The sequence below is a fragment of the Pseudophryne corroboree genome, chromosome 6 (assembly GCF_028390025.1).
Source record: "Pseudophryne corroboree isolate aPseCor3 chromosome 6, aPseCor3.hap2, whole genome shotgun sequence".
In the NCBI taxonomy this organism is placed as follows: Eukaryota; Metazoa; Chordata; class Amphibia; order Anura; family Myobatrachidae; genus Pseudophryne; species Pseudophryne corroboree.
This window is the reverse complement of record NC_086449.1, coordinates 495,727,638-495,753,497: the sequence shown is the minus strand read 5'-3', so window position 1 is coordinate 495,753,497 and position 25,860 is coordinate 495,727,638. Positions and strand designations below refer to the sequence as shown.

The following is a 25,860-nucleotide window of genomic DNA, read 5'->3' as shown; positions in this document are numbered from 1 at the left end:
AGGAAAAACTACAGGTAGTTTTTTCCACTCCCACATAATACCCTTTCTTGTGGTACTTGTAGTATCAGAAACACGTAACACCTCCTTCATTGCCCTTAACGTGTGGCCCTAATGAGAAATACGTTTGTTTATTCACCGTCGACACTGTATTCAGTGTCCGTGTCTGTGTCTGTGTCGACCGACTGAGGTAAATGGGCGTTTTTAAAACCCCTGACGGTGTTTCTGAGCCGCCTGGACCGGTCCTAATAGATTGTCGGCCGTCTCATGTCGTCAACCGACCTTGCAGCGTGTTGACATTCTCACGTAATTCTCTAAATAAGCCATCCATTCCGGTGTCGACTCCCTAGAGAGTGACATCACCATTACAGGCAATTTCTCCGCCTCCTCACCAACATCGTCCTCATACATGTCGACACACACGTGCCGACACACAGCACACACACCGGGAATGCTCTGACAGAGGACAGGACCCACTAGCCCTTTGGGGAGACAGAGGGAGAGTCTGCCAGCACACACCAAAAACGCTATAATTATATAGGGACAACCTTATATAAGTGTTTCTCCCTTATAGCATCTTTTATATATATACAATATCGCCAAAATCAGTGCCCCCCCTCTCTGTTTTAACCCTGTTTCTGTAGTGCAGTGCAGGGGAGAGCCTGGGAGCCTTCTCTCCAGCTTTTCTGTGAGAGAAAATGGCGCTGTGTGCTGAGGAGATAGGCCCCGCCCCTTTTACGGCGGGCTCGTCTCCCGCTATTTTTGAAGTTAGGCAGGGGTTAAATATCTCCATATAGCCTCTGTGGGCTATATGTGAGGTATTTTTTGCCTCTAATAAGGTTTTTATTTGCCTCTCAGAGCGCCCCCCCCAGCGCTCTGCACCCTCAGTGACTGTTGTGTGAAGTGTGCTGAGAGGAAAATGGCGCACAGCTGCAGTGCTGTGCGCTACCTTTATGAAGACTCAGGAGTCTTCAGCCGCCGATTTTGGACCTCTTCTCTCTTCAGCGTCTGCAAGGGGGCCGGCGGCGCGGCTCCGGTGACCATCCAGGCTGTACCTGTGATCGTCCCTCTGGAGCTAGTGTCCAGTAGCCAAGCAGCAAATCCACTCTGCACGCAGGTGAGTTCACTACTTCTCCCCTAAGTCCCTCGTTGCAGTGATCCTGTTGCCAGCAGGACTCACTGTAAAGTAAAAAACCTAAGCTAAACTTTCTCTAAGCAGCTCTTTAGGAGAGCCACCTAGATTGCACCCTTCTCGTTCGGGCACAAAATCTAACTGGAGTCTGGAGGAGGGTCATAGGGGGAGGAGCCAGTGCACACCACCTGATCTGGTAAAAGCTTTACTTTTTTGTGCCCTGTCTCCTGCGGAGCCGCTATTCCCCATGGTCCTTTCAGGAACCCCAGCATCCACTTAGGACGATAGAGAAACGGTATTTAAGCAAAATGGGAAGTTTTGTGGAGTGTTTGACTCCTGAGTCAGACAAAGCTACATCGTGCCTACGTCTATTGGCGGGCGCCTGTCTGTAGCTTTATGCAAATGCTGCTACAAAGCCCCTCCCTGGTGTACAGCAAAGTGTCCAAATGTGCAGGGACTGAGATGCCCACAGCCAGTATCACAGTCAGCCATATAGCAGGTGTAGTCTCTCCATCCGAGTGCGGCCCCCTATGTAAGCGGCTGATCATCTGTGTACACAAACACTTCCACAGACACACCAGTGACACCCCAAAACACGCCCGTAACACGGAACATCTCTGCACATGTTGCAATAAGACCCACTCATCTGCAGCGAAGAGTGAATTATTCTATTTTAGTGGATTTACTTTAAAAAAAAAAAAAAAAACACCACAACAAAAAACCCAGACATTAATGCTTTAACAGTGGAAACTATTGCGGATATCGTTCCACTGTAATAAAATACAATTTGGTTTGCTATATACATCATTGTGTGAAGTGTTTGGTAATTATGTGATATGTTTAGTGTGCAGGGTGAAGGGAGGGGGCATAGCGACCTGAGCACTGGTTCAGTTATACCACTTTTACACTCGCACTCCCGGGTCACTCCCGGGATGCATCCCGGGATGCATTCCCGGGACTGACCCCTTTCACACTGCATTAAGACCTGGGATCGACCCGGGACAGCCCCATTTACACTGATCCCGGGATATCCCTGCAAATGCATTAGTATGTCATTAGAAATGGCCTTGGGCTCAGAAAAGATGACATCAGCTTTTCTGAGCCCAAGAAAGCTCCAATCCAAGTCCTTTTAACAGTCCCGGGATAGTGAATCCCGGGACGGACCCTTTTACACTACACAGCTTCCCGGGACGGTCCCGGGTTCAACCCTGCTTTTGACCTGGGATGAAATCCCGGGATGCTCGTCCCGGGAAATTGTCCATGTACCCATTTACACTGAGAAGAATCCCGGGATGAAGCGCGTTCACGTGCAATATCCCGGGATTTTCCTGCGAGTGTAAAAGGGGTATAACAAGGTGTATATCTCTATATCTAACCTTCTCCATGTGCAGTACCCACATATCTATGGTTTATTACACATCCTGCATATGAATACAGCCACGCTACACTGCAATAATATTGTATGCTTTTGAGACTCTTTATGCATATATGCCTGATGAATTGACTTGCATTTTCATGTATATATATGTTATCTTGTGTTGTTTTTCTATATATGAATATTGCATTACACACACTACATGAATACGCAGTTATCTGTGGAAGTCATAGCCATATTAATAGGCTGAATTAACATACTGTGTACCTGGATACAATCCACTTAAAAGGGCTACTATCATCTTGGTGCTGAATTTCATATTAATTTAGGAATGTTCCTACAAGTATTATTTATCATCCAAAATATCATTTCTACCTTGGGTTACGGAGTGGGAAGATCCCTAACTTTCCCACCCTATGAATTTATGCATAAAATTGACCCAGTCTGATTGGTAACAAGAAGATGTGACTCACAGAAATCTGATATTCCTAACACTTTTGAGCCAATAAATACTATACCTAGTCATATTTGCAGTTGTATCACTGTGGCCAGGGGCCCTGTATTTTGCACTTGGTGTGTGCACTCATAACCAGGAGAGTAGTTTTTCAACCTTCTGGTTAATTATTAATAAACATCTGTGTGCAACACAATTTTAATGTGTTTATTATGTCTATGTCTATGCTTTCTCTGTGTGTAGTTTTTATGTGTCTGTTTTGTAGGAAAATTATACCCCTTTTCTTATTGACATTATTAGTTAAAAGCTAAGTTTTACTGTATACTTAATAGTGGGTTTATGCCCCCTAGGCAAGAGAGTACTTTTCTTTCCTCCATTACTACCTAATTATGTGATATGTCAGCAATTAAATTCTGGCTTTTGCGAATATATTATAAATACTTGAAGGAACACCCTTTGAAGAAAAGCCATTCCAAGTTTTCCAAAATAATAGCTCATTATTAGACTGTTGGGATGAGAGGACCACGCTTTACATGGCAGACAGCATATCTGTACTATGGCAAGCAGTGTATGTCACTAACAAGCAGCAATCCTTATAAAGTGCTGGTTGGTTAGTATGTTGCTATTTTCCAAATTGCAGCCAGAGTTAAAAAAACATCCACACAGTGCTGTTAGTATGTTACTATTTAACTATTTAAGTTGTAAATTGCAGTCACCGACAGTCTATCAAAGTCCAACACAGCTTCTTCACCTGTTAATTTTGCTGTTGTGATAGTTCCTCCCGACTCCTAGTGCTTTCAACCAATTGATGGTGCCATGTCTGGAGTTTCTCCGCCTCTGTATATGTCAGTGTCTTCCTCTTCTCTGGAGGAAGCCGCTGACATATACAGAGATGAAGAAACGCGTAAGGGTAACCCCAAATACCCGGTACCAATTCAATTGTTCATGGCTAAGTAAAACCTGTAAGTACTACCGCTATTTATGTGGATACTCCAGACATAACACCATCAATTGGTTAAAAGCACTAGGAGCCGAGAGGAGCCATCACAACAGCAAAATTAACATATGAAGAAGCCGTGTTGGACTTTGATAGACTGTCAGTGACTGCAATTTGCAACAGTATTTTAATAATTGAAGGGTTCGTCAGCAACTGCAACCTGTTAAATAGTAACATACTAACAGCATTGTGTGGACGTTTTTTTAACTCTGGCTGCAATTTGGAAAATAGCAACATACTAAGCAACCAGCGCTTTATAAGGATTGCTGCTTATTAACCCTGACTAACTCATTGGCATTTCATAGCATCATCTAATCAATATATTTAGTGGATACAGACTATGGACTATCTTTTAAGTATCATTTTTTTATTTTAATACCGGCCGGTGTTGTAATATGATATCTTTTATTGTCATATGTACTAAATGTGTTATAAGTGTTATTATTGTGCCAAAATAAAAGCACACCTTTTTTCAAGATGTGCTGTTTTATTGTTTCTGGACTGTTTGTACTTCTAAAAGGGTTGAGTAGCCTCCTTTTTTTTTAAACAGCGGCTAGAAAATCTGTGTGACTTTTAATTTGTAATTCCTTTATCAAGCCTAGTCTTTTTGCTTTTTTTTTCTGTCACTAACAGCTATTGGGATGAGAGGACCACGCTTTACATGGCAGACAGTATATCTGTATTATAGAAAGCAATACATTTCACTAACTATGAGAGCTTCTACAACATCTTCTATCTAGACTGTAAGCAGTCATGAGCAGGGCCCTCCACCCTCTTGGTCTCACACTGCCCTATCCTTGTCACCAGTGGGCCCTCACTCCTAGTCAGCGACTCTAATACATTCTATTTACACTTCAAAGAATACTGGGTCAAAGAGTTCTACTGTTAATAACTTTCACTTAGCTATGTCTCACAGTGTGATTTCTCCCCTTGTACTGTATGTTTTATCTACATTTTCCCAGCACGAATATGTTGTGGCACCATATACCGTACATAACAGATTATAATATTAATAAGTAACCTTACCCCATATTCCCATGAAGGCTGCAAACACAAGTGTTCCAAAACTGTCAAAAATACAAAGTTTCTGTAAATAAAAAAATAAAATTTTAAACCGACCGGTAAATCTTTTTCTCCTAGTCCGTAGAGGATGCTGGGGACTCCGTAAGGACCATGGGGTATAGACGGGCTCCGCAGGAGACATGGGCACTCTAAAGACTTTAGATGGGTGTGCACTGGCTCCTCCCTCTATGCTCCTCCTCCAGACCTCAGTTAACGAACTGAGCCCATTGGAGACGGACAGTACGAGGAAAGGATTTTTGTTAATCTAAGGGCAAGATTCATACCACCCCACACCATCCACACCGTATAACATGGAATATACGCAACCAGTTAACAGTATGAACAAAACAGCATCAGCCAAAGACTGACATCAACTGTAACATAACCCTTATGTAAGCAATAACTATATACAAGTCTTGCAGAAATATGTCCGCACTGGGACGGGCGCCCAGCATCCTGTACGGACTAGGAGAAAAAGATTTACCGGTAGGTTTAAAATCTTATTTTCTCTTACGTCCTAGAGGATGCTGGGGACTCCGTAAGGACCATGGGGATTATACCAAAGCTCCAGACCAGGCGGGAGAGTGCGGATGACTCTGCAGCACCGATTGAGCAAACATGAGGTCCTCATCAGCCAGGGTATCAAACTTGTAGAATTTTGCAAAAGTGTTTGAACCCGACCAAGTTGCCGCTCGGCAAAGCTGTAATGCCGAGACGCCTCGGGCAGCCGCCCAAGAAGAGCCCACCTACTTAGTGGAATGGGCCTTTACTGAATTTGGTAACGGCAATCCAGCCATAGAATGAGCCTGCTGAATCGTGTTACAGATCCAGCGAGCAATAGTCTGCTTAGAAGCAGGAGCGCCAACCTTGTTGGCAGCATACAGGACAAACAGTGCCTCTGTTTTCCTAACCCGAGCCATCCTGGCTACATAAACTTTTAAGGCCCTGACTACATCAAGGGACTTGGAATCCTCCATGTCACCCGTAGCCACAGGTACCACAATAGGTTGGTTCATATGAAACGATGAAACCACCTTAGGCAAAAATTGAGGACGAGTCCTCAACTCTGCTCTATCCACATGAACAATCAGATAGGGGGTTTTGTGAGATAAAGCCGCCAATTCGGACACCCGCCTTGCAGACGCCAAGGCCAACAACATGACCACTTTCCAAGTGAGACATTTTTTTTTTCTTTTAAACATTAGATTTTTATTGAAAATGTTTTCACACAGAAATGGGGAACAGAAAAAAGAGTAAAGGGGAACAAAGGGGTAGTCCGGAATGATTACTATAATCAAAGCACTTTTAACGCACAGTTGGATGAATATACAATCGGTTACATTGGGCGTTCAGAATCAAGAAGAAGAGAAAGAAAACACCAAAAAAAAAAAAGGAGGCTTAGCACAAACCAACAAAAAAATATATTTTTTTAAAGAAATTGTCTGATAACACAACATTCTTAAAGAGGTCAATCTAGGTGGGGTGAAGCACAGATAAATCAATTGGAGAGCTATAGACAGTTAGCCTACCTTCTCTCCCCCTATAGTCGGACCAACCTAACCATTTCAGGTGAATAGAATTAGCTGAGGAAGAGTATTTAGCTGTTTCAAAAATAAAATGTTTGTGAATCTTATTTTGAATAAACGTTTGAGAAGGGAGATTCTCAGATTTCCACAATTGGGCTATAGCAGCTTTAGTGGCTATCAGAATATGCCCCAAGACGTAACAATCACCTATAGAGAGGTGGTCTACGAACAAATGAAATAATGCTAAAGATGGGTCCAGGGGGATGGTGAATCCTAAAATCATGCTAACCATACTGAAAACCACTCTCCAAAGTGGTTGTATAAGTGGGCACGCCCAGAAGATATGAAAGATATCCCCCGTTGAGCCACATTTCCTCCAACATAATTTAGATTGTGAAGGCCAGATTCTATTTTGTCTTTCAGGGGTGAAGTAGGCCCTCTGTATAAGCTTATAGAACATTTCGGAGTGGTTAATACATTTGGAGACTTTAAAACAAGACCTAAATATACTGTCCCATTTTGCATCAGTAAAGGATCTATTCAAATCTCTTTCCCATAGAATCTGAGCTTTGAATTTAGACTGTCTGCTGTCAGTTAATTGAAATTGATACCACCACGTAATCCCATATTTATGTGAGGGCGTTTCCAGTTGTCTTTTTAAGTAAGCCGGAAAAGTAGGTTTGTGAAGATGCGGAGCAAGTGAGCGTAACCAACCTCTCACCTGCAAATATTTGAAAAAGTCTTGGGTCCGAATCCCAAATCTCTCTTGAATTTGAGAAAAGGACATCAAGACATCACCTATAAAAAAATTGCCCACAGTGGAGAGGCCCTTCCGAATCCAATCTACTAGGGAAATATTAGGAATCAATGACATAAGAGCGGATAACGACAGACAGGGGGACGGTAATACAATCTCTTCCGAAGAAGACACTAGTTTATGCCATGAATCTAGGGTCGTTTTAATAGACTTGCAAGATCCGGACAAGCTTTGGGCAGCAGAGGGGGGCAACCAAAACAAATCAGGAAGGGTAACAGTGTTCAAATAAGAAGCTTCCAGAATGACCCAAGGTTTCAGGCACAAGGTGTCAAACCAGTCTCTAGACTGACTTAACAGACAAGCAGCATGGTACTTTTCTATGTCAGGGAAAGCTACCCCACCGGATTGTTTGGGCAGAATAAGAATATTTTTAGCAATTTTCGGCCTAGAGCCTCCCCACACGTATCTAATCAGGACCTGGTTAAATTTATTATAGAAGAGTTTACATCCACTCCCCAGTCAGCTCCGTAAAGGCTTTTAATAGTGGGGCATAATTACATTCAATTAAATTATCTTCACTGGATAAATTAATCCCTAGATATCTCAGGGAGCAGGACTTTCAGGCATATTTGTACGATTCCTTCAATCTAGAGACCACAGTCGGAGATATATTGAGTGGGAGGGCCTCAGTTTTATTAGTATTTAATTTATAAAAGGAAACATCCGAATAGTCTTGAAGAACGGCATGAAGAACTGGCAAGGAAGTCTCAGGATCGGAAAGACATAATAAAATATCATCCGCAAATAAGCTGATTTTGTGGGAAATGCCCCCTATAATAGGGCCCCTAATCGAGTCCCGGGATCTAATGCAAGCAGCCAGGGGTTCTATCGCCAACGCAAAAATAATAGGAGATAACGGGCAGCCCTGACGAGTGCCATTAGAGATATTAAAGGGTGAAGAAAGACATCCATTAACAAAGACCCTCGCACAGGGCATGGAATAGAGAGCCAGGATAGAGTCTAAGATCCTTCCAGAGAAGCCAAATTTGTCCAGAGTTAATCTCATAAAGTCCCAGTTCAACCTATCGAACGCCTTTTCGGCATCCAGAGACAGAACTAGGAGGGGTTCTTTTCTACAGGCAGAATGTTCAATGACATTAATCACCCTTCGCGTATTATCTGGGGCCTGTCTGTTCAAGACGAAGCCCACTTGATCAGGGTTGATAAGAGAGGGGAGGAGGGGACTGATACGGTCGGCAATTAATTTGGCATAAAGTTTTAAATCCGTATTTAATAGAGCAATTAGTCTAAAATTTTGGACTGAGGTGGGAGGTATTCCCGGTTTGGGGATGGTGATGATTCGAGCTTCCAGCATTTCCTTGGGAAAGCGTCCAACTTCTGAGGCTTCATTAAACACTGATAAGAGCACCGGGGCCAAACTCTCCTTAAAGGATTTATAGAAACCAGAAGGATAACCGTCGGGACCCGGGGCCTTATCTGCTGGAAGGGAGTCAATAGCCTTTTCGACTTCCTCTAAAGTCCAAGGCGCACTAAGAGAGCTACAATACTCAGGTGACAGTGAAGGGAGGGGAAATTTGCCCAGGAAGTTCTGAACATCCGTGCCTGAAGGTTGAAAAGTGGAGGAATCCTCCTTCAAGTTATATAGTTTGGCATAATAAGATGCAAAGACTTTCGCAATTTCGTCAGGATCATAGACTCTCCTGCCCCTATCCGAATGGATAATGTGAATTTTTTCCTTAGCTTTCCTGCCCCTCAACTTCCTCGCCAGCATCCTACCAGCCCGGTTACCATAAACATAGAATTTTTGGTTTAGTCTATGCAGGTTGCGTTGGAATTCCGCTAAATAGAAAACGTTTACCACCTCTCTGGCTTCTTGCAATGATTTAAGAAGGGTTTTATCATGAGGGTGTGCCTTGTGAGAACTCTCCAAGGAAGCGACTGCAAGCTCAGCTTGTTCAAATTTTTTACGATATTCCCTTTTAAGTTTAGACGCTGTTTGAATCACTGTACCTTGTGTTACTGCTTTGAGGGCACACCAGAATGTGAAGACGGATGTCTCCCAAGGAGAGTTCTCAGAGAGGTAATAATCCATAGTGGTTTGGATAGCCTGCTTGGTCTCTGGCTGAAGAAGACTTTGTTTACCTAAGCGCCAGGGGGCCGGGGTAATCTTTCTACTACTAATAGCCCATTCGATGAATAGTGGGGAGTGATCCGACCATGACATGGGGAGAATAGAAATTTTACGGATGGACTGTAGAGTCCACCTATCTGCTAAAGCTAGGTCTATTCTGGAATAAGAGGCATGTACTGGAGAATAAAATGTGTAGTCTCTGTCCATTGGGTGTTTAACGCGCCAAAGGTCTAAAAGATCATTTTCCGCTAATAACTGACGGAAGCCCTTTGCATTCCTATGGAGCTGACTGGAGTGAGGTCCGCTTGCCAGAGTTATCAACCAAAGGGTCATGGGTCAAATTAAAGTCTCCCAAGAGAAGTAGAGCACCCTTGGCCAAGTGTTGCACCTTAGCACAGAGTTTCCTACAAAATGCTAATTGCTTGGTGTTCGGGGCATAGCAGGAAACTATCGTCACCTCTTTATTTTCAAGAGTACCCACTAAAATTAGAATTCTCCCCTCAGGGTCGCAGTATTGTGATGTGAGGGAAAACGCGCAATGTTGAGACACTAAGATTGCCACCCCCGCCTTCTTCGCTGGTCCATTGGCCAAATAGCAATGGGGAAATCTCATATTAGTAAACCGTGGAGGGGCAGATTTAATAAAATGCGTCTCTTGGACGGCTATGATTTGAGCCCTAATTTTATGAAAATAATTAAGTGCTAACCTCCTCTTATGTGGGGAATTAAGACCCTTTGCATTTATAGAAACAATGTTAACCATACTGCAAAAGAATTGAAGATTGCATAATTACCATCAACCAGCTGGCATATAGGAAGTATGAGCAACAATTTCCGGATAGATGGAGAGGAAAAGGGAAAGAAAGGATAAGAAAAAGGAGAATAACAGTTAAAGGAAACATAACATTAACCCCTCTTGGGGGCACGGTTGGACGCCTAACCATGGCGACTCAGAATTAATATGTGGGGGGTAGTGGTCAAACTGCCAACACCCGAACTAAAATTCAACAAGATGCAGTTCCTCAGGCCTCTATCCCTGGTCCTCAGCACCGCCAGCCTCCAGGACTAAAAAAAAGAGAATAATTATTCTAGGGTAGAATACCCAGCTATCAAAGAGACGTGGGCGGCAGACGGGGCAGCAGAGGCAGACAACAAACAGTAAACCATCGGTGTCGAGGCATCACCTGAAAACAGTTTAACAATATTCAAATCGGCTTTACATAAACACCCGTAATAAGCAACCGCCAAGGAACTGGTGCAAAATAGGAAACCTGACATAACAAAACGCTTAGAAAGATATAAAAACAATGCAAGTATAGTAGAACAGACGATTCTCAAAGCTCAGCAGCCGACGAGGCCCAGTCCCGCTGAAGGCCTCGTTCGGGAGAGGTGTGTGTAGATGAGCTTGCAGCGTTCCATGACGCGAGGATCTTTTTACCCTCCTCGATGTTTGTTATAACGACAGTAGATCCTTCTCGAGAAATAAGCAACTTTGTAGGAAATCCCCATCTATATAGAATGTTCTCTTTGCGTAACACCGACGTGATGGGGTAGAGAGCGCCTTTTCGCTAGGGTAGCAGGGGACAGGTCTCCGAATATCTGAAGTGAGCCCAAAGCCTCCGAAGCAATATCCGAGGGTCTAGCAGCTTTCAGGATTGCCTCCTTCACGTGGAAATAATGTACCCTCATAAGAACGTCCCGGGGGACCCCATCAGGAGCGTTCCTGGCTTTGGGGAGCCTATGGATGCAGTCAATCAGAAAGTCCGCCGAGCGGTATGAGGGAAGGAGTTTGCTAAAGAGGTCAACTGCAAAATCGTTTAAAGTGCTATTGGCGACAGCCTCCGGGACACCTCGCAACTTTATATTGTTACATCTCGATCTGTCCTCCAGTTCAGAAAGCTTGTCCCTGAGTGTTGTGATCTCGTTTTGAAGCAGTTCATGGGAGGAGATCAGGTCATTATGCGACGACACCACTTCACCCATTTTCGTTTCTAGGTGATCGGTGCGGCCACCAATCTCATCAATAGATCTCTGGCATTCCTTCATAGTCGCTCTAAATTCAGCCGCAACTTCATCCTTAAATTGCGTTAGGAGATGCTTCATAGCGCCCACCGTAAGCGAGTCACTATCCTCGATAGAGCTGGTGTATGTGGTAACAGTGGTAGGGGCAGACGCATCTCGAGGCGACGAGTACACAGGGACAACAGACCTAGAGGGGCCACTCCGTACCTCTTTTGATTTAGCGGCTTGAGGAGAAGGTTTAAAGAACGCCACTTGGGAATCAGATTTAGCGGCCTTTTATTTCTTGGGAGGCATAATAAAGCTGACCGGCACAAATAGAGGAACTGGAGATAGGAGACGTCAGTAATATCAATCAGAGAAGGATCCACTGGAAGGTTGAATTGTCATATCATGTCAAAGGAGCAGTCGGGTGGAGGCAGAATTATCTCAGAGCAGTCACATCATAATAGCGTGGTCATTCCACCATGGGGACAACGCATCCGATATTCACGGCAGGTGCTGGGAAAGCTGCGTTCCTATGTAGACTGCAGTATAATATGTAATATGTATCGAGTATACTGTGGAAGAAGTGCATGCAGTTACACCCAGTGGCCATAAGATGGGGCGGTTGTAGTAGAAGAAGATACTGCTGAGTGAAATTCTAAAGCTCCACAGAGAAGGGTAATGCCCAGATCCCTTAACAGAGGCCCCAGAGTGGGAGCACAGCCAAACTTGTGCCAGAGGGCCACCAGACCCAGTGCAGACCCAGTCCAGAATCCCCCAGAGCACACAGGCACACTACCTCTTATTATCCAGCTCCTCCAGAGAATCCAAAATGGCCGCCGCGTCTCCTGGGCGCCTGTACCTCTGCTGTCCCCCACTGCCAGATGCCTCCGCTGCCCACGGGAGGTGACCACTCTGGGGGGTCCTGAGGAGTCAGCCACTGGTGCCTGCAGCCCGGGGGGAGAGGGGGGTCCGCGCCGCTTCCCAGCGCCGCGTCCCCACTATGGAGCTCCAAACGCGGGTAAAGAAAGTACGCGAGGCCCCGGCTTCTGGAGGTGCGTAGGCCGCAACCTGCGGGAGCAGTGAGAACTGCTCCCCGGCTCTGCGGCTAACTCTAATGGGCTCTGGTGAGGTACAGGGGGGAAGGGGAGCCCCCGGAGGGTGTCCACAGGGGGTACTGACCCTAGAAAAAGCAATTAGTGAAGGTGAGTAGAGGAGCCAGGCAGAAGCACGTCTGCTCTCCTCACCAGTCAGACCACGCCCCCCCAAGTGAGAAATTTTAAGTCAACCGTTTGAAGAGGTTCAAACCAGTGAGATTTTAGGAACTGTAACACCACGTTAAGGTCCCATGGTGCCACTGGGGGCACAAAAGGAGGCTGGATGTGCAGCACTCCCTTTACAAAAGTCTGGACTTCTGGGAGAGAAGCCAATTTCTTCTGAAAGAAAATTGATAGGGCCGAAATCTGTACCTTAATGGAGCCTAACTTTAGGCCCATATCCACTCCTGTCTGTAGAAAGTGGAGAAAACGGCCCAGATGAAAATCTTTCGTAGGAGCATTCTTGGCTTCACACCAAGATACATACTTCCTCCAGATACGGTGATAATGTTTCGCCGTCACCTCCTTCCTAGCCTTTATCAGAGTAGGGATGACTTCTTCCAGAATACCTTTCCCTGCTAGGATTTGGTGTTCAACCGCCATGCCGTCAAACGTAACCACGGTAAGTCTTGGAACACGCAGGGCCCCTGCTGCAACAGGTCCTCCCTGAGAGGAAGAGGCCACGGATCTTCTGTGAGCATTTCCTGAAGATCTGAATACCAGGCCCTTCGAGGCCAATCTGGAACAATGAGTATTGGCCCTCATTCCGAGTTGTTCGCTCGCAAGCTGCTTTTAGCAGCATTGCACACGCTAAGCCGCCGCCTACTGGGAGTGAATCTTAGCTTATCAAAATTGCAAACGAAAGAATCGCAATATTGCGAAAAAACTTCTCTGTGCAGTTTCTGAGTAGCTCGAGACTTACTCTTCCAGTGCGATCAGTTCAGTGCTTGTTGTTCCTGGTTTGACGTCACAAACACACCCAGCGTTCGCCCAGACACTCCTCCGTTTCTCCAGCAACTCCCGCGTTTTTCCCAGAAACGGTAGCGTTTTTTCACACACACCCATAAAACGGCCAGTTTCCGCCCAGAAACACCCACTTCCTGTCAATCACACTCCGATCTCCAGAACAAAGAAAAAACCTCGTAATGCCGTGAGTAAAATACCAATCTTCATAGCAAATTTACTTGGCGCAGTCGTAGTGCGAACATTGCGCATGCGCAGTTAGCAGAAAATCGCTGAGATGCGAAGAAAATTACCGAGCGAACAACTCGGAATGACCACCATTGTCTGCACACTTTTTCGTCTTATGATTCTCAATATTTTTGAGATGAGTGGAAGAGAAGGGAACACATAGACCGACCGAAACACCCATGGTGTCACCAGGGCGTCCACCGCTACTGCCTGAGGGTCCCTTGACTTGGCACAATACCCCCGAAGCTTCTTGTTGAGGCGTGACGCCATCATGTCTATTTGAGGAAGTCCCCAATGACTTGTTATCTCTGCAAAAACTTCTTGATGAAGTCCCCACTCTCCTGGATGGAGATCGTGTCTGCTGAGGAAGTCTGCTTCCCAGTTGTCCACTCCCGGAATGAAGACAGCTGACAGAGCGCTTACGTGATTTTCCGCCCAGCGAAGAATCCTGGTGGTTTACGCCATTGCCACTCTGCTCCTTGTCCCGCCTTGGCGGTTTACATGAGCCACGGCTGTGACGTTGTCTGATTGAATCAGAACCGGTAGGTCGCGAAGAAGACACTCCGCTTGTCGTAGGCCATTGTATATGGCCCTCAATTCCAGTACGTTGATGTGTAGACAAGCCTCCTGGCTTGACCATAGTCCCTGAAAATTTCTTCCTTGTGTGACTGCTCCCCATCCTCGGAGGCTCGCATCCGTGGTCACCAGAACCCAGTCTTGAATACCGAATCTGCGACCTTCGAGAAGGTGAGCACTCTGCAGCCACCACAGAAGAGACACCCTGGCCCTGGGGGACAGGCTTATTTTCTCATGTATTTGCAGATGGGACCCCGACCACTTGTCCAGAAGGTCCCACTGAAATGTCCTCGCATGGAACCTGCCGAAGGGGATGGCCTCGTAGGCCGCCACCATTTTTCCCAGTACTCGAGTGCATTGATGGACTGACACTCTTTTTGGTTTTAGCAGGTCTCTGACCATGTTCTGGAGTTCCCGGGCTTTTTCCACTGGGAGAAAAACCCTCTTCTGTTCTGTGTCCAGAATCATGCCTAAGAAAGATAGCAGAGTCGGTGACTTTGGTAGATTTAGAATCCAGCCATGCTGCTGCAGCACCCTCAAGGAGAGCGACACACTTTTCATCAATTGATCTCTCGATCTCGCTTTTATCAGGAGATCGTCCAAGTACGGGATAATTGTGACTCCCTGCCAGCGCAGGAGCACCATCATTTCCGCCATTACCTTTGTGAAAATCCACGGGGCCATGGAAAGCCCAAACGGCAACGTTTGAAACTGGTAATGACATTCCTGTACAGCGAATCTCAGGTACGCCTGATGAGGGGGATATATGGGGACATCAAGGTATGCATCCTTTATGTCTAGTGACACCATAAAATCCCCCCCTTCCAGGCTGGAGATCACTGCCCGGAGCGATTCCATCTTGAATTTTAACTTTTTTAAGTACAGGTTTAGGGATTTTAGATTCAGAATGGGTCTGACCGAGCCATCCGGTTTCGGGACCACAAACAGGGTTGAATAGTACCCTTTTCCCTGTTGGACTAGGGGAACCCTGATAATCACTTGCTGTTGATACAGCTTTTGAATTGCAGCTTAAACTATTTCCCTATCTGGGGGAGAAGCTGGCAAAACCCACTTGAAAAATCGGCGAGGGGGCACCTCTTCGAATTCCAGTTTGTAGCCTTGGGATATAATTTCCATCGCCCAAGGATCCACGTCTGACAGAACCCAGACCTGGCTGAAGAGTCTAAGACGTGCCCCCACCGGCGCGGACTCCCTCAGCGGAGCCCCAGCGTCATGCGGTGGATTTAGTAGAAGCCGGGGAGGACTTCTGCTCCTGGGAACTAGCCGTCGCAGGCATTCTTTTCCTTCTACCCTTACCTCTGGCGAGGAAGGAAGAGCCCCGACCTCTTCTGGACTTATGCGACCGAAAGGACTGCATCTGATATTGTGGTGTTTTCTTTTGCTGTGGGGGAACATAAGGCAAAAAAGACGATTTACCCGCGGTAGCCGTGGAAACCAGGGGGGTCATTCCGAGTTGTTCGCTCGCAAGGCGATTTTAGCAGAGTTGCTCACGCTAAGCCGCCGCCTACTGGGAGTGAATCTTAGCATCTTAAAATTGCGAACGAAGTAATCGCAATATTGCGATTACACACCTCGTAGCAGTTTCTGAGTAGCTTCAGACTTACTCGGCATCTGCGATCAGTTCAGTGCTTGTCGTCCCTGGTTTGACGTCACAAACACACCCAGCATTCGCCCAGACACTCCTCCGTTTCTCCGGCCACTCCTGCGTTTTTTCCGGAAACGGTAGCGTTTTTTCCCACACGCACATAAAACGGTCTGTTTCCGCCCAGTAACACCCATTTCCTGTCAATCACATTACGATCGCCAGACCAATGAAAAAGCCGTGAGTAAAATTACTAAGTGCATAGCAAATTTACTTGGCGCAGTCGCAGTGCGGACATTGCGCATGCGCATTAAGCGGAAAATCGCTGCGATGCGAAGATTTTTACCGAGCGAACAACTCGGAATGAGGGCCCAGGTCCTCTAGACCCTCCCCAAATAAGACCTCACCCTTGTATGGTAAAACTTCCATAGGTCTCTTTGAATCGGCATCCCCCGTCCATTGGCGGGTCCACAGGGCTCGCCTAGCAGAAACAGCCATGGCGTTGGCTCTTGAACCTAACAGCCGAACTTCTCTCATATATAAGACTGCGTCTTTAATGTGACCCAAGGTCAATAAAATGGTATCCCTATCTAGGGTGTCAATGTCAGATGACAAGATATCTGCCCAAGCTGCTACTGCGCCGGTCTGAGCAAGGCACCCGTATGTGTATAAATCGATTTAAGGTAGTCTCCTGTCTGCGATCAGCAGGATCCTTGAGGGCTGCTGTGTCTTGAGATGGTAGCGCCACCTTTTTGGACAAGCGTGTTAAAGCCTTGTCCACCCTGGGCGAGGATTCCCACCGTACCCTGTCCTGCGCGGGGAAAGGGTACGCCATAAGAAATCTCTTGGGAATCTGCAGTTTCTTGTCTGGAGTCTCCCAAGCCTTTTCAAATAAAGCGTTCAGCTCATGAGTCGGGGGAAAGGTTACCTCAAGTTTCTTTTCCTTAAACATGCATACCCTCGTGTCAGGGACAGCGGGGTCATCTGTAATATGCAAAACATCTTTTATAGCAATAATCATATAATGAATACTTTTGGCCACCCTAGGGTGTAACCTCGCATCATCGTAGTTGACACTGGAGTCAGAATCCGTGTCGGTATCAGTGTCTGCTACGTGGGACAGGGGACGTTTCTGAGACCCTGAAGGGCCCTGTGACACAGCCAAAGCCATGGATTGACTCCCTGTTCCTTCCCTGGACTCTGCTTTGTCCAATCTCTTATGTAATAAAGACACATAAAGACACATTTGCATTTAAAACATTCCACATATCCAACCAATCAGGTGTCGGGGTCGCCAACGGAGACACCACAATCATCTGCTCTACCTCCTCCTTAGATGAGCCTTCCGCTACAGACATGCCGACACACACGTACCATCACCCCCACACACCCAGAGATATGTATCTATATGGAGACAGTCCCCCAATAAGGCCCTTTGGAGAGACAGAGAGAGAGTATGCCAGCACACACCCAGCGCCACCGGACACTGGAATATAAATCCAGTCAGTACAGCGCTTTTCTATATATATATATATATATATATATATATATATATATATATAATACACTCACTGCGCCAAATAAATGTGCCCCCCCCCCCCCCTCTTTTGTGCCCTCTGTACTTGTGTTCATCAGGGGAGAGTCCGGGGAACCAGCTTCTTTGCAGCGTGCTGTGGAAAAAATGGCGCTGGTTAGTGCTGGAGGATCAAGCTCCGCCCCCTCAACGGCGGGCTTCGGTCCCGCTCAAATCTTTATACTGGCGGGGGGTTTGTGTAATATACTGCCTCCGCAGTATATATATATCTATGCCAGTGTCCCTAGAGGTTAATTTTGCTGCCCAGGGCACCCCCCCCCTGCGCCCTGCACCCTTACAGTGCCATCAGTGTGTGAATGTGTGGGAGCAATGGCGCGCAGCGTTACCGCTGCGCGGTACCTCAGTGAAGATCAGAAGTCTTCTGCCGCCTTTGAAGTCTTCTTTCTTCTTATACTCACCCGGCTTCTATCTTCCGGCTCTGTGAGGAGGACGGCGGCGCGGCTCCGGGACGAACAACGAGGGTGAGACCTGTGTTCCGACCTTCTAGAGCTAATGGTGTCCAGTAGCCTAAGAAGCAGAGCCTATCATTTAAGTAGGTCTGCTTCTCTTCCCTCAGTCCCACGATACAGGGAGCCTGTTGCCAGCAGTGCTCCGTGAAAATAAAAAACCTAACAAAAGTCTTTTTCAGAGAAACTCAGTAGAGCTCCCCTGCAGTGCATCCAGTCTCCTCTGGGCACAGGATCTAACTGAGGTCTGGAGGAGGGGCATAGAGGGAGGAGCCAGTGCACACCCATCTAAAGTCTTTAGAGTGCCCATGTCTCCAGCGGAGCACGTCTATACCCCATGGTCCTTACGGAGTCCCCAGCATCCTCTAGGACGTAAGAGAAATGAAAGTTTACAAAAAGACAGCGCTTGATTTTTATTATAATAGAAAAAAAACATAATTATCATAACGTTGGCAAAAATACTGTTACAGTAAGTGGGTGAAATAACATACAGCCCTATACACATGTAATAAAGCTGAAACTCCCATATAAATCAGATTCCTAGATAAATAGTAAATAGAACAAATCCACAGTACATTTTGGAAACATTACCTTTGATGATTCACATGTGATATTAAGGTACCAATATGTACACTCCTTGTCACACTGTGGACACATAATGATGTTTCCTCCAATACTAGGGTCACAGACTTCTTTGCTGAAACAATATATTATAGTTGTTACATATTATGCATTTAATTATCAAGTGGTTTGTGCTAAGAGTTGCCTAATTAAGTTTATACATCGTCATATATAAAGCTTTTGGGCAAAGCCCAAAAATAATTACAGCTAACAGCCCAAAAAACTAAATAAATGAAATCTGTAAATGATGTCTCCAAAAACATACAAATGTGAATGACAAAATATTCTCAGTGCAGCAGTGATGTTCAGTCAGGGTAGGCAGATAAACAGGGCCGCAATAAGTGGGAAGGGGGATGCCGGGACCTTTGTCCATGGCCCGGACAGATAAAGGGGCCTGCCTCTGTCACTGCAGATGAGAGTATCTGTATAGAAATGACCTCAATAAAATGGATGCACCATGCAATAGACAAAACATCCAACAATATGGACTAACAAATACATAGGAAAACAAGGAGGCATCATGTTTAACAGTAGCCAAAGAGAAGGAAACTTTATGTCTGCAGGATAGTGGCAGACCGAACAAGCACACTCTAAAAACTCTGACTGATAGCAGTGAGGTATGGATAGGGTATATGTGTGAGAGAGAGAGGTGGCTGGTGTGTATGTGTGTGTGTGAGTTAGGTGGAGCTGCTATGAGGGTATTTATGTATCATTCTAATGTGGCTGAGGCAGGACTAGGGTATCTTTATTTGTGAGAGGGAGGTGGCTGGGTATGTGTGTGAGAGGGAGGTGGATGGGGTACTATATGTGTGTGAGAGGTAGCTGGCTGGGTATGTGTGTGTGTGTGTGTGTGTGTGTGTGTGTGTGTGTGTGTGTGTGTGTGTGTGTGTGTGTGTGTGTGTGTGTGTGTGTGTGTGTGTGAGAGAGAGGGAGGTGAATCATACTGAGGTGGCCGAGGCAGGGCTAGATATAATATAATTTATATGATAGATTGATATGTAATAATAACAGCCACCTCCAATCCAAACTTTGATAATTAAAACTGGTTTACGCACAAATTGATGCCCCAACCCTGCTGTAGCTCCACCCACATTAATCACAGCTCCGACTCCCCAGGTGGGGCCCTGTCTATTTTGTCAGTCCCATGTCCCACAATTCTGATGGTTGTCCTGCAGGGCAGGCAGAGCCTCATCTTTCAAGCACCAGTATACTCCACAGTTTTGACAATAAACAAGATCAGTATAATACAAAGAAGATATTTACAACTTAATAATCTTTGTATTATTCTAATCATTTTTACTGTCAAAACTCAAGTTAATATATATGTGTGTAAGTCTGGCTCTGATACTAGCCAGTGCCTTGAGTTGTATTGTCTGAGTAGCCGGGGAACAAGAACGTGCTAGTTATGATATAGATTGGGGGAAGGGGGGGGGGGGGTTAGGAGTAAAGAAATATGAGCCAACTTGATCTCCTTCTGCAGAGCATTTCATATTTCCAGCTTTAGTTTCCTTGCGTGAATACTGTGTGATTACCTCCAGGTGCAGGATTCCTGAGACTTGTAGCCATATAAGAAACATCCAAGTCCCACTACAGCTGCCAGTAGCAACATGCGAGTGTAGAAACCAAGCCAAGCAAAATAGATTCCAATTTTCTCACCATAGTATTTTCTGTGGAGGAAATAAAATAAGCACATTGTCTGTTCATCTGCTCAGTACAGGGTTCTTATATTGTGATTCAAAGATTTACCAGAACATCCTGTATAGCGCTCTCAAGCTCTACAATTTTATAGATGAAAACTAATAGAAAATAACTGTTTCTGGGAGACCAGATGAAAGTATTCGCTAGCTATATTTTCATAAACACTTACTAGCAATCCAGTCAGATCCCACAGAACAGACCATTTTAACAATTCTCATGAACTGGAGTTTAATAGTGTTGTAGTTGGCAACCTGACAATGTTTCGTATCGTAGAAGAAGTAAAGCTAAGGATTGCACAGTTTTCACTGGATAGTAAGACAAGGGTAAAACGCAGAAAAAAAGATACATTGGCACCAGAGCTATAACTAGACATTTTGGTGCCCTGTGCCAGAAAGAAAAAAGGTGTGCGCATCCCCCTCCCCATACCTAAACTTGGGCCCGTGCCTATGCGCTGTGGGCTGAGCACACATGGCACACACCTGGTTACGGCCCGGCTGACACACACCGCTACCATCATGTACTAAATAGCCCTCTGCAGTGCAGCACCACCACACTACACTGCGGCACTTTTGCCATACATACAGTGCAGCTTGTTACAGAAGCCTTTCTGGGGGACTGAAGAAGAGTGCATTGCGGGACAGTCCTCAGAGTCCCAGAGGAACTGGCCGCACGCTGCGGCTGCAGGAAGCTTCTCTGCCTGGCCTCTCACTGAGGAGATACCAGAAGCAGCTGCCACGTCACACGGCTTAGCTTCTAAGGATAACAGGAGAGGCCGGACGCCGGACGCCGGAGACAGCGGAAGTATTATGTACAGTATGTAGCACTCTCTGAGCTGCTGGCATGCCCCGGTCCCTCTGTCTCCATGAATAGACACTGTACGCGCATACGCACAGCGTCTATTCACTGCTGCTCTACAGCAGAACAGCGATTGACAGAAGACTCCCAAAAAATCAGGAAAGTTGGTAGCTTTTACATATATATATATATATATATATATATATATACACACACACACACACACACACACACACACACACACACACACACACACACACGCAAACCTATAACGGAAAATGATTAATACAGCCTGTTAGATAAAGAGCTTTATTTCCTTATAAAACATAAGTGTTGATTTAGTCTAGAAATTTCTCTCACTTATATTTTCCCTTTACCTATATATTGAGGCACTCTGTACTACATTGCCTTATACAGTTCAATTTCTACACTAGTCTCGTTTTTTTTAAACTAGAAATTCATGTAAATCCAGTTATAATTGATGCATAAAATGTATATGTAAGATAGCTGTAACTTGGTAGCTTTGCTGCGGGTTACTGTGACACCTAGCCTGTGACATCACTAGCCTGTGACGTCACAATGCTTCATCCTGTAACATTCTATCTACAGCGGCTGAAGTTTCCAGTCACCATGCAGGAAGACAGGTAGGAGGAGGTGAGTCCTACATAGCAGGGTATGATGGTAAGGAAGACAGAGTGCAGTATAGTCAACTGAAAGGCAAGACACAATAGACAGAACAGGGAATATAGGTACAAGGGCACATAATTAGGAGAAGCTCAGGAAGGAATGACATATTTAGGAATAAAAATGTAGCGTTACAGAAATAACGAGGCAGTATGGAGGACAAGCACACATACAGGGGATCCAGATAAGTCTCAATGAGGCAGGATCTTGCTTTGGGATGAAAACTAAATAAAATAAATAGCAAATTGAAAAATTTTAAAGTATGTTTGGTTTAAGGAAGATTGGAGAAGTGGTTGACTCATGGACATTTGATTGTACTTCTATTTCTAGTGTACTTAAACTAGTACAGGTTGAGTATCCCATATCCATATATTCCGAAATACGGAATATTCCGAAATACAGACTTTTTTGAGTGAGATAGAGAAACCTTTGTTTTTTGATGGCTCAATGTACACAAACTTTGTTTAATACACAAAGTTATTAAAAATACTGTATTAAATGACCTTCAGGCTGTGTATATAAGGTGTATATGAAACATAAATGAATTGTGTGAATGTAGACACACTTTGTTTAATGCACAAAGTTATAAAAATATTGGCTAAAATTACCTTCAGGCTGTGTGTATAAGGTGTATATGTAATATAAATGCATCCTGTGCTTAGATTTAGGTCCCATCACCATGATATCTCATTATGGTATGCAATTATTCCAAAATACGGAAAAATCCGATATCCAAAATACCTCTGGTCCCAAGCATTTTGGATAAGGGATACTCAACCTGTAGTATACTAAAGGATAGTCTTGTGTGTTTTTTCATCATTTGGCAAAGTTCTGGCAAAGAGATTTGCAGAGTGTCGGGTGACCGGCAAAGAGATCTGCAAAGTGTCAGTTGAAGACGGGAGGGGTCGCTGAGGCAGCAAGGACCGGAGGACAACATGCAGGAGGTAAGTTACAATACTTGTGTAATTGTGTGTGTGGTGGGGGGTATTGAGAGCACAGTACTAAACAGAGACTATGGAGGGGGACAGCAGACAATACAAAACATGCAGAAGGGGGCAGCTCAGTATGGGATAAACAGATGGTGTGGGGGCAGGGCGCTGCTAGTGTGTTTGGCGCCCCCTACAAATTATAAATGTGAGCCCTCCCTAACTTTGTAAAGTGACAGCGAGCTGCCTGAAAAAAGGAGTGTGGTCTTACAAAGAAGGGGCGTCACCACACAATAGTACTCCCAATTCAAATTACACCACACAAAATTCTCATTACACCACACATAGTGGTGTCCCTTATTCACATTACATCACACAGTAGCATCTGTCACGTTCTGCTACACAGTAGTGCCCATTATACACATAATGCCCACATTAGTAGTGCTGCTTATACACATTATGCCCACAGTAGTGCCCCTTACATGCATAATGTCAACAATAGTAATGCCTCTTATAAACATGATGCGCACAGTAGTAGTGCTGCTTATATACATAATACCTACAGTAGTAGTGCCACTATACACATATTATACATAGTAGTAGCGGCCCTTATACACATAATGCCACACAATAGTGCCCTTTATACATAATGCTTTATACATAATGCACAAAGTAGTGCCTCTTATACATAATTACCACAGTAGTAGTGCCCCTTACACATAAGCCCACAGCAGTAGTGCCCCTTATACACATAATGCCAACAGTAATAGTGCTCCTTATACACATAATATAATCTCTAATATAAAGGATAGTTACAACAGCTCTATCATTTAGACTGTAACCTGCACAGTGTGGGTATTGTATGATACTAACATGGTCCTAGCACTAGTGAAGATAAAACCTGGAGCAGATAACTTGGTTCTCTATGAGGCAGGATCTTTGTTTTGGATTAAAAAGTCAATAAAATAGATACATTTCTAATAAAATTGGAAGTATGTAACAAAATGTAGTAGTACAATTATACACAAAGTATGTTTGACCAATAAATTCTGGTTGTTTAGCTAATCATCTGGAAAAGTGCTGGAAAAGAGATTTGCAGAGTGTCGGGTGACCGGCAAAGTGTCAGTTGAAGACGACGGGAGGGTTCGCAGAGGCAGCAAGGACTGGAGGATAACATGCAAAAGGTAAGTTACCATACTTGTGTAATTGTGTGTGTGTGCTGGGGGGGTATTGAGCGCACAGTACAAAACAGAGACTATGGTGGGGGAGAGCGGACAATACAGAACATTCAGAAGGGAGCAGCTCAGTATAGGACAAACAGATGGTGTGGGGGCAGGGGCGGTTCTAGGGTGTTCGGCGCACCCTTGCAAACTATAAATTTGAGCCCTCCCATACTTTGTAAAGTGACAGCGAGCTGCCCGAAAAAAATAACAATCAATCCGTTACTGTCTGTCATTTTTCAAATATGACAGTTAAGAGCGGATTGGCTGGTACTTTATCTCTCTCCACTTGATCACTCTGCAGGGCTTAATACATCTCCCCCATTGCATATACTATAGGTGACATAGCCTTTTTGTCCTAGAGTCCTTTTCCTTACTGCACAGGTGGCCTGATTCAGATGCGGACGCAAAGCTGCTGTTGCACGCGCAAGTGGCTCAATGCTTTTTAACTGCGCATGCGTGTAAGCTGCACTGCGCACAAGATGCGATCAAGCTCACATAGAGAATCCCATCGCAAAGTGATTTATAGTAAGTCGACATGTGGGGTGGTAACAGGGGTGGCTAACTGTACACAGGCATGTCAGTTCTGTTCAAACACCTTTCCGTGAGCATGCATATACTGTATTACCCACTGTCATTGTGACCTGTGGTTCTGCTGAAGAGTCCTCTGTGTCTAATAGACTTGCTCAGCCTACGACTGCTCAGACTCACTCAGGGTGGACTGCAATGCAATTGCGAATGGCAAAAGATTGAATCAACAATTGCGTTAACAACTGAATCAGGCCGACAATGACATCATTATATTTCACTATTTTATCGCATTTAACAACTAAGGGGTCAATTTAATTAGGCGTGAGTTTGTCTTACAACAGCCGCACTTTCCAGCAGCCCAAACTCGCTCAAAAGTGCCCGCAGCCCTATCTGGCCACAAAGGGTGTGAGTTTGGCTGCCGTTGCCAGTGCTGAAACGTCACAGCAATGGCAATTCATACCTAATTGGATTGACCCGTAAATTTTAGAAATTTATAGCTTTTATTATTTACTAGTCAAATTTCTTTTCTGAAGGTACCCACTTATTACTATAAGAAAGAACTTATCCTCCCTCATTGTGTGTATTGTATAAAAACAATAGGCCCATTGGGTTAACTATCCTTATCTTAGGCATTCTCCCTTAATCGTTAGAGTAACATATTTACATAGAGAGATTTTTCTCTCTACACAACCACACCACTGTTCTTAGTTTATCTCTCTGCTTGTTCATCCACTAACAATGTTTTTTCATCTTTTCCTCTTAGTCTACATATCAGTTGACCTTTGGCAAGTAGAGGTAGGTATAGGCAAGTATTGTACCCCTCCCATTACCTATAGCTCCCGGGGAAGGGCAGGGGTGGATTAGATTTAGGCTGCGGGTGGGGAGAGGTTAGGGTTTGGCTGAGGGTAGGGCGGGTTAGGCACCCCTGGGGGTGGTTAGGCTGCAGGGGAGGGTTAGGTTTAGACAGTGGGGACGGAGGTTATGATTTGGCACCTCCACGGAAGGGTTAGAGTTAGGCACAAAGGGGAAGGTTAGTGTTAGGCTGCAGACAGGGAGGGTTCGGGGGTGGGGAGAGTGGAAAATACCACTTACTCACCCCTGTCGGTCTTTTTGGAATCGGGATCCCGACATCGGTATTACGATCACCAGGATCCCATGCGCCGGGATATAATTTTGATCCCCCTATTAGTACACCTCTTAATGCCCAGAGGGAAGGGCGATCCTGAGGCCATGGTTCCTCAGAGGTTTCCCCCCAAGGGGGTTTTTCTCTCCTGAGTGCTGAAGGATGACTCTTCGTGAGTCCCGAGGTGTAGTTTTTATTAGAGATGAGCGGATTCGGTTTTACTCGGTTCTCAAAACCGAATCTTATTGGCTCACGGATGTCACGTGTTTTGGATAGCCAATAAGATTCGGTTTTGAGAA

The 25,860-nt window shown here is 45.1% G+C and overlaps 1 protein-coding gene across 1 annotated transcript in view; it reads right to left on the bottom strand.

The window, feature by feature from the left end:
• ANO6 (anoctamin 6) overlaps positions 1 to 25,860 on the bottom strand; it is a 199,090-nt gene that overhangs the window by 63,729 nt on the left and 109,501 nt on the right. Inside the window, exons 8-10 of the mRNA XM_063927350.1 lie at positions 20,117 to 20,251; positions 18,555 to 18,660; positions 4,982 to 5,042 (exon numbers count right to left, since the gene is read on the bottom strand). Coding sequence (XP_063783420.1) covers positions 4,982 to 5,042; positions 18,555 to 18,660; positions 20,117 to 20,251 — 302 coding nt within the window. The remainder of the gene's footprint in view (positions 1 to 4,981; positions 5,043 to 18,554; positions 18,661 to 20,116; positions 20,252 to 25,860) is intronic.